We start from the raw sequence: 9,015 nt of genomic DNA, 5'->3' as shown, positions 1-9,015 counted from the left end.
ATAGAGAAATTCGCGATGTTAAGGACCGTCAATTTTCTGTTATGGTGTATGTTTCTTCATATTGTTTGTTGGGGAAAGGTAACATTATTCGTATACATAAATGAATATAAAAATATTTTTATCTATTTACAGTCAAACTGGAATTATGAACCGTTAAGCGTAGACTTTATCACATCTAACCCTGACAAACTGGATTCTAAGGGCACAGCTGTTCGAATTTCTCGGGGTAAATATGCGTTAAACGGATTTATAGATATAAAAGAAGATGTCACAAGTGACTGGATAGTTGAATTATTCGTTTTAAAAAGCGTTGCAGGAAATAATAACTACATTCCGACTCCATTCAAAATGCCCGCCTCAAAGTTTGATGATTTCATGACTAATGTCTATAAACGTTATTTAATGGAGTCCGTACAGAAATGTGTACCGAATGCACCAGTTTTTAAAACTTCATTTGTGCCTCCACTAAAAAAACAGAAGTTTCAAATTAATAAATGTGAGATAGCAACGAACAATTTTCCTCACTTGGAACCAGGCTTATATAAGCTCGTATTTCGTGTCATTAAGCCCTATGATATGAAATGGGAGATTAATGTTAAAATATTGGCTGTTAATTAATATTTTTTTTAAAAATTTATGTGAATTAAAATATAATATGGTTATTTAATAAAGTCTTAAGGAGCAATTTGATGTTATGATTAATATGTTAAAGTGATTTGCTGTAGCCGAGATATGATTCGACAAAAACACTAAAAAAATGTTAAGATGAGAAAAATTATTTAAACCTTTTAAAAACCTTTTTCAAATTTACAACTATTTATCACTATGTAAATATAAATGCAAACTTACGTTTTAAGTTGACTCTAAGGTGACATATATTTAAATGTTAATTATCACTTAAGTGCCTAAGATCGAACACTTAAAGTATACTTAAGTGTGCATTATGGAATTGATCCTAACTATATTATATTTTTCTAACAACCAGCATTAAGTTTCTGTCTCTAATACAAGTGTATATGCTAATATCTAGAATAATATCTGGAATAATATCTAAAAAATAGCCAAATAGAAATATTTTTATAAAAAGTCCATAAAATTCCTAAGGCTAAGAGTTTCTGACAAATTTTTATTGCATACGAGTATATGCATTATTAGTGATTTTAATTCACTCGTTTAACCAACATCTGTCAGTATGTTCTCACTATTGGTGCAAATATAATAATCTTTTGTATTAAAGATTGTATTTTATTTAATATTACATTATGCCAGTTGCATTCGAAATTACTAAAATTTTGACTCCTGAAATAATTTCCACAAAACAAAGTATCTTAGCTTCCATTTACTAAAACTTACAATTATTATAAATACTATATTTAAACGGCAAACAGAACCTTTTTTCCGAACATATTTATGATGTAGTCAAGACCTAATACATCAATTGTGTAAGTCTTTGATTTGCCCGGTTTTTATAAATGAATACGAGATATAGACTATCACATCATGTCAAGTAAATCTGTTTTTGATGTTAAACAAAAGAACATTTCAAAAGATATATGATCCCATGTAAGTAAACTATGTGTGTCAAGAAATCCAATACACTATCCAATTGCAGCTGCTAAAAACTTTAGCAATTGAGATAACCAAAAGGTATGCATAGCACACATCACAAGCGTTTGATGAAGTCAGCTCTGTGTTAAGTACATTTATAGTTGCTTAATTTAAATCTGTAACCCCTTATTTTTCTAGACATTAAGTCTAGTTCAAAAGTGTAGTTAACTTCAAAATTAAGGCTCTAAAGGATTAAAATAAAATTTTTATTTAAAGCCATACAAATTTTTTGTCTTCAGTAAACTTCCTACAAATAAATAGAAGGGCCTTCCCTTTCTTAATTTGGGGAAATTTGGAGAAGGATGTACAATACAAAAATATTTATCTATTAATTTGTAGCAGATTTACTGAAAATAGAAGATTTATATCTTTAAAACTATCGTGTTTTCTTAAGAAGTCCATATTTTTGAATTGTCACCGCTTATTACCGAAAACCCAGTTGTCTAAGAAAAAAATGGGTTTGCTAATTTCAGCATAACGGAATTGATTTAAACATGAGTGCACGTAATTGAAGCGTCAACGCATAGATTTGAAAATGCTGAATGCAATGATTTTCCAAGCACTTATCGAAGAAGGTCTGTAGGCCCCCAATGCGAACAAAGTAGATATTTCATTTAATAAATATTTAATTCTTAACTTATTTAATTTTAACCTTAATATGCCATTTAAATGTTCGTAATTTTGACATATTTAAATATTTAAAGAAATAGACATAAAAATTTCAACTTTTAACGTTTCGTTTAAAATTTTAATTATTTTTGCAAATATGTGGTCCAAACTGCTTTTGATTTCTCTCCTAACTTTACTGGCAGCAATAATAATCCATATATATTTTATTGGAGATGAAGTATGCTTTTTAACCACTGAAAATTTAATTATTATGGAAATGGTAAAAGGTTGTATGATCAGCTGTGGAATATTATTTACTTTCTTACTTGCAATATTAGCGGGCTTCTGGCATATAATCAAAAATTACCGTAGGCGCGCTGGTCTCAAAAAGTACTAATTTGAATTTGAATTTATCGATATCTGTCAACAGAATATACTTTAATTGCTTTTTATTGAAATTTACAGCTAAAATTCTTTTAACATTGGTGGAAATAAAATGGAATGGACCTGCAACTTAAGAAATGTAATGTTTCTTAAAATTGTTAAAACAGAAGAGGAGGAGGGGTGACAAAAATTTCTAACAGCAGAAATTACTCAGTAATAATTGTAAATGTTAAATATTTTAAAATAGCTCAATTCTGTTTTTAAAAATATCTTAGTTTGCAGACTAATTTGCAGACAAAATTAACATTTTTATTTGAAAGGCTAAAGTAATTGTTAAGGAAAATATTACGACTTAAGTGTAAGTTATTTTTTATAAAATTTTAACAACCACGATTTCTTTATATAAAAAAATATCACTATAGAATATTCCTCTCACGGACGTATGGGGAAACTGTTTCCATTTCTCAGTGGAAAGGACTAATAAAATTAAAGACAAATTTTATTTTATTACTAAAGTTTTATTTTTCAAATCAAAATAAATGTGGAACAATGAGCTACCAAATATTCAAAAAAATTTTGTGTTTTACCATTTTATACATAGTATATAGCCTTATAGTTTATATATAACTATCATATTCTTGTGCAGTATGTCATTCACTTATGACATCCTTTGAAATTCGCATCAAACGTTGGTCAATCTTTTAAACTTTATACGAAAAAAAGTACCAATACAATATATAATATGTCATATACCTAGGATGGTAAAGAAGAATGCAGTAATTATACGGGTTTAACATTACTGAATACTTCCTATTAAATAATCTAATCCATCTCACAAGAGAAATTTGGCCATTTATCAACTAAATCAACAAATTATTGGATTTCCACACGTAGACAGTTAATTGAAAAACAATAGGAAATCGAAGCAATAGAACTCAATATTTCATTACAACACTATACCATCTACCACCAATTTTTAGAATTAAATGCCGTAAGCTAATTATTAATAGACTGACACTACTATATAGATTAACCAACAGCAGCAGGATAATCCTGACTAACAGGATTGTTATCTAAATTAATCAACAACAACATTTAACAACTAGATGATCTGACATGCCACCGTTTCAATATAGTATTGAAGAAACAATCCGAGAGTCTGAGACTTCAACAAGTGAGTAGATCTTCACCAAATCCATTCAGATAATGGCATAAGCTACAATAGACGAATACAACAATCATTACGGTAAATGAAAAAAAAAATATATATAATAAAAGTACAGTTCTTATTGCAATAAGAACATATATAGTTGATGACACAATCAGGATTTAAAGTAGGGCAAATTTTCAGTTATCTTGGTTTAATGGTAGTAGTTGATAATTCCGGTGGCTGCTTGAGTCCAACACAGTCTAAAACATTTGCGCAAGGCTTTTTAAATTTAGAAATCTTATTTTAATATCCAATCTAATTGCATATAAGAAAATGGTGCTACTAATACTAACGTATTAATCGGAAACTTTAGTGCTTAGCGAGAAGCAATCTGATCTCTTAGTCGTGTTCAACTATTACAGAAATGATACAAGCACAAACTGGACGCGATCTACCTTGAAGCAGGTAAAACTACAAAAATTAAGTTCGGCTGGTTTTGGTTGGTAGATCATATGGCTTGTAGGAGTGCAGAGAGTGCCTGCTAGGAAAACCATTTTTGGCAGTTTTTTCACACCATGTCTACTCTGGAAGAATAGTATAGAATAGGATGCTTAAAGCTTAGGGGTGGTCAATTGGATGACTTCACTGATGATGGTATACGAATTAATACTAGTATCAATTAAACATGTTTAAAAATTGTGAACTATTTTTTACCGAAAACATTATTTTTAACAAAATTTTGGATCAATTCCTTTGCTTCATCTTTCGTATGACAATATATTATAATCGTTTGAATATTTTCTTTTTAAGGAATTTTTATTTTTTCATTCACTGTGTTCTTGTAAGAGAATTGGGTAGTTAGTTTTTTTAATAATAGAATAGAATAGAATAGAAATAACAGGGTACTAGCTCCCATTTGAGCAGAGCACTGCGACCATGATTGATCTTTTGTGCTACAACAGACCCTAACTGAACAATAGACATTCCGCCTTTCGAATGAAGGTCAAAATGTCGGTTGTTGAGGACTTCCTAATGTCGGAAGGTGAAAGCAATTCCCGACCCAGTGATCTCCTCCTGACCCAGATCAGAGCTGGGCAGTCACATAAGATGTGGCTGGTTGTCTCCTCTGCCTCTAAGCAGAGTCTACAATCTATCTCTTCAGATAGGCCCATTTTGTTGAGATGGTAACGTAGCCCATGGTGACCCGTTAGATATCCCACTAGCATCCTCAACTCTGTTCTGCTGAAAGTGGATATCTTATTGTAGCTATAAGGGAGAACCAGCTCTTTAGCCTGACGGTTACCTCGACTGTCGCGCCAGTAGCGACTTCTCTCGGTTGAAATCCAATCATTGATTAGAGACCTAGTTGTAGACCAACTTAATCCACAGAAAGGTTCTGGGCCACATATTAGAGTGGCGGATCCTGCCCGTGCAAGACTATCGGCAGACTCATTGCCATGGATTCCTGTGTGACCAGGCACCCAGCACAGTGTCACTTTATTATTGCTTGCCAGCTGCTGCAGTGTGTCATAGCAGTCTGCTAGAAGCTTTGAGAAAAACTTCCAGGAGCATAACGCTTTAATTGCTGCTTGACTATCTGAATAAATACAGATTCGGGCGCCTTTCAACCCTTTGTTAATGTTGATACGAGCGCAGACCTCGATGGCGTGAACCTCTGCTTGGAAGACAGTGGGCCATATACCCAGCGCGAGCGAGATTCTGGTGTTAGGACCAAATATTCCAGCACCAACTCCTTCTTTGGTTTTTGAGCCATCAGTATACCATGATATCACTTTTGGTTCAAATCCAGGAGTGCCATTTACCCAGTCCAGTCGATCGGGTATAAGGACTTCGAACTTCCTACCGAAGCGAAGTTCCATGTTCATGCGATCTGTCCTATCGCAGATCTCTATGCCAGGAACTAGTCTGCAGATAGAGTTTTGACTGACGAGACTTCCGTGCATGTCGATGACAGGGTGTAGCCTAGCTGCACTCATAGCTGCTGTCTTTTTAATAAAGAGATGCAGAGGGGTGAGACCCACTATGGACTCCAGTGCTGATGTGGGACATGTTCGAATAGTTCCCGTCATAGCGATACATACGAGTCTTTGCAGTTTATTGCATTTGACTATTGCAGCATTTTGTTGCGCTTTATTCCACCAAACAAGAGCTGCGTAGGTTACAATGGGTCTGACCATTGTGCGGTATAACCATGATATAATTCTAGGACTTATGCCCCAGGTTCTACCATATGAGGTCCTACATGTCCACATGACCCGGATGGCTTTGCCAATTATATTATTCAGGTGAGTGTTCCAGTTAAGACGGTTATCTAGGGTGACCCCCAAATATTTGACTTCATCGGAGCATTCGATAGCCGTATCCTTAATAGATAGGGACCCAATATTTACTTTGTACCTTCTGGAAAAAGGCACAATTACCGCTTTTTTTGGGTTAATACTTAGGCCTTCTTTGATACACCAGTTCGAGACTTTGTGTAATGCCGCTTGCATTACATCTGTAATTGTGGTGTCAAATTTACCTGTAACAATGATTGCCAGGTCATCTGCATAACCTATGGCATGATATCCAGATTGCTCCAGTTTAACTAGTAAGTCATCGACTACCAGCGTCCATAACAATGGTGAGAGAACCCCACCCTGGGGGCAGTCCCGTACAGCATTAATGCTGACGATAGTGCTACCTAACTTGGAGGATATGTTCCTATCACGCAACATTCTATCTATCCACGTTATTGTACATGAGTCTATATCTTTACGGGCCAGTGCTCCAGATATGGATTCGTAAGATGTGTTATCGAAAGCTCCCTCTACGTCCAGAAATGCACATAAGGCGATTTCTTTAGATTGAAACGTGCTTTCGATTTTGCTGACTAAATGATACAGCGCGACCTCTGTAGATTTGCCTTTTGAGTAGGCATATTGGGTGGAGTGGAGTGGGACAGTTTGTTCCAATTTATTCCGTATGTACAGATCAATCAGCCTTTCGACGGTTTTCAATAAGAAAGACGTAAGACTAATGGGTCTGTAAGACTTAGGTTGGTCCATAGGTTTGTTCCCAAGTTTGGGAATGAAGATCACGTTCACTCCTCTCCAGGAATGAGGGATATAACCCATAGTAAAACAAGCCCTAAAGAGTTTTATTAATGGGTCTATGATGATATCTATGCAATTCTGCAATAGAGCAGGGTAGATACCATCGCCTCCAGGCGCCTTAAATGGTTGAAATGAGTTGATCGCCCATTTCACCTTGTCCCTGTCAAAAATAACACCAGATAGTGCGTATTCCTGACCTGTAGGAGCAGTAACTTCCCTATATGAATGTGATGTGGGTGGTCCGGATACGGAACCAGGGAAGTGTGTTTGCAAGAGAAACTCGAGGGTATCTTCACGACCAGTAGTGAATGATCCGTCGGGTTTTTTTAAAAGTCCTACTTCATTTGTTTTGACCTTATTTAAAGCCTTGTGTAGTCTAGCAGCCTCAGGCAACCTATCAATACTATCACAATGGCTACGCCAGCTGGCCCGTTTGGACTGTCTGATTGAATTGTTGTAGTCGGTGAGTGCAGTTCTATACTGTTCCCAACTACCAGAGCGTTTTGCTCTATTGAATAAGCTTCTTACTAGTTTACGCTTATTAGCTAGTTGCGTGTTCCACCAAGGAACCTTACCTCTAATCGAAGCATTACCTGCAACCGTGCTGTTGTGAAAGGAGGTCAGTAAAACCTCACCTAAATGGTTTGCAGCCAACTCTATCTCTTCACGAGTTCTTAGTGGCCTAGCTAGAGAAAAATTTTCGGAACCCACCAAGTCCCTGTACCTAAGCCAGTTGGTTTTCCTCGGCCGGTACACTTTATCTTGCTGCTCGGATATACTGGGAATTTCAAACCTAATATGTTGATGGTCTGAGAGGGACACTTCGTCCGACACTCGCCAATTCCATATAGATTCCTCAATACCCCTAGTGCAAAGAGTGAGATCTAATACCTCTTCTCTAATTGCATTAATAAAAGTGGGTTTACTACCTTTGTTAGCTATACTTAATCCTACCGACATAATATAATCTAATAGGTACTCACCCCTTTTATTATCATTGCTGCTCCCCCACACTGTGTGGTGGGCATTAGCGTCACAGCCCAAGATTAGCTGTCGCCCAGTGGACTTGCAGAAGTTGATCAGCTGCTGGACTTCCGATGGTGGAATGGTTACTTCATCACCTGGGAAGTAGGCAGAGGCCATGACTATATCTGTGGCCCCTCCTAGTGTTGGGACTTCGACTAGAACCGCTGCTAGGTCTCTAGAAATAAAGTTTGTTAACGGAAGATATTTTACATCTCCACCGATTAGGATAGCTGCACGTGGCACTGCTATCGAACGGTCATAAACCAGCTTACCTGATTTTGTGTTGAGACCCCGTATTTGGCCATCAAACACCCACGGCTCTTGGATAAGTCCTAGAGCGATGTTATTGATTTGGGCAATTCTGCACAAGGTGGCCGATGCTCCCTTAGCATGGTGCAGATTTGCCTGGAGCACTTCAAGAGCGCTCATTATGTCTCGTTAAGAGACTTACGGACGAGACTTTCACGCTTGTCTCGTCGAGAACCTTTATTTCTATCACCCTTTGATTGCTTCGGTAAAATTTTACCGATTAAGGGTGTTTTATTGGTAGCGGTCCGTGGTTTACCTGCTACAGTTGCCGTGCCCGTGGAGGGCATTGTGGACTTTGTTACCGAGGTGGGAATCTGAACAGCACGCCCACTGGCAGAGCACACAGCCTTGCTTGTGGAGGGACGTGTGTCTAGTTCCTCTTCCTCAGGAACAGTCACTGTTGGGCAATCATCCGTAATGGATGCTGCCGGAGCCGAGGATGATTGGATTATATTATCATCCTGAACCACCTTTGGAGTATTATCTATGAGGTGAGAATGAGCGGGGGTGGTTCCCTTTAGCATCAATCTCAAGTGTCCGAACCGGTATGCAATCCTACCTTTAAGTTCGGATAACTTCCTCATAGATTCGTCATCAATGACGAAGACTAGGTGAAGCATCTGATCCTGCGTCAGCCTGCGTATCACCTTCCACCGCGTGGTGGAGAATTTGTTCTGGGTACCAATGGTAGCCAGAACTTTTTCGTTTGACAGTGTCAAACTCTGAGGAAAATAGCCACGAACTACATGAGTTCGTGGGAAATCTTTTTCCTCTACCACGTTTAAAGCGAGTCCGCTTTTGGCCCCTATGTGG

The 9,015-nt window shown here is 37.0% G+C and overlaps 1 protein-coding gene and 1 long non-coding RNA gene across 4 annotated transcripts; both read left to right on the top strand.

The window, feature by feature from the left end:
* On the top strand, window positions 1–683 carry LOC119685475. Its single transcript, XM_038099760.1, has 2 exons — window positions 1–78; window positions 133–683. Exons 1-2 carry the CDS (start codon window positions 16–18, stop codon window positions 616–618), a joined length of 549 nt encoding a protein of 182 aa, XP_037955688.1. The 5' UTR covers window positions 1–15; the 3' UTR covers window positions 619–683.
* Window positions 684–2,328: 1,645 nt separating this feature from the next.
* Window positions 2,329–3,149, top strand: LOC119684898. 3 transcript variants are annotated; one of them, XR_005252768.1, is made up of 4 exons: window positions 2,329–2,607; window positions 2,683–2,814; window positions 2,877–2,959; window positions 3,024–3,149. It is a non-coding gene; the product is annotated as an uncharacterized LOC119684898 (long non-coding RNA). The 3 variants fall into 3 exon arrangements; XR_005252769.1 differs by having other exon boundaries at window positions 2,683–2,823; window positions 2,884–2,959; XR_005252770.1 differs by having other exon boundaries at window positions 2,683–2,823.
* Window positions 3,150–9,015: the final 5,866 nt, after the last annotated feature.

Source organism: Teleopsis dalmanni, chromosome 2, assembly GCF_002237135.1.
Source record: "Teleopsis dalmanni isolate 2A chromosome 2, ASM223713v2, whole genome shotgun sequence".
Classification (NCBI taxonomy): domain Eukaryota; kingdom Metazoa; phylum Arthropoda; class Insecta; order Diptera; family Diopsidae; genus Teleopsis; species Teleopsis dalmanni.
Note: the sequence above shows the minus strand (reverse complement) of the source record. Positions and strands in the feature narration are given on the sequence as shown.

Excerpts from the sequence above, each read along its gene's own strand:
- LOC119685475 (XM_038099760.1), top strand. The coding sequence starts at position 16 with ATGTTAAGGACCGTCAATTTTCTGTTATGGTGTATGTTTCTTCATATT. Across the intron at positions 79-132 it reads ATATTGTTTGTTGGGGAAAG|TCAAACTGGAATTATGAACC; the intron begins GTAACATTATTC and ends ATCTATTTACAG.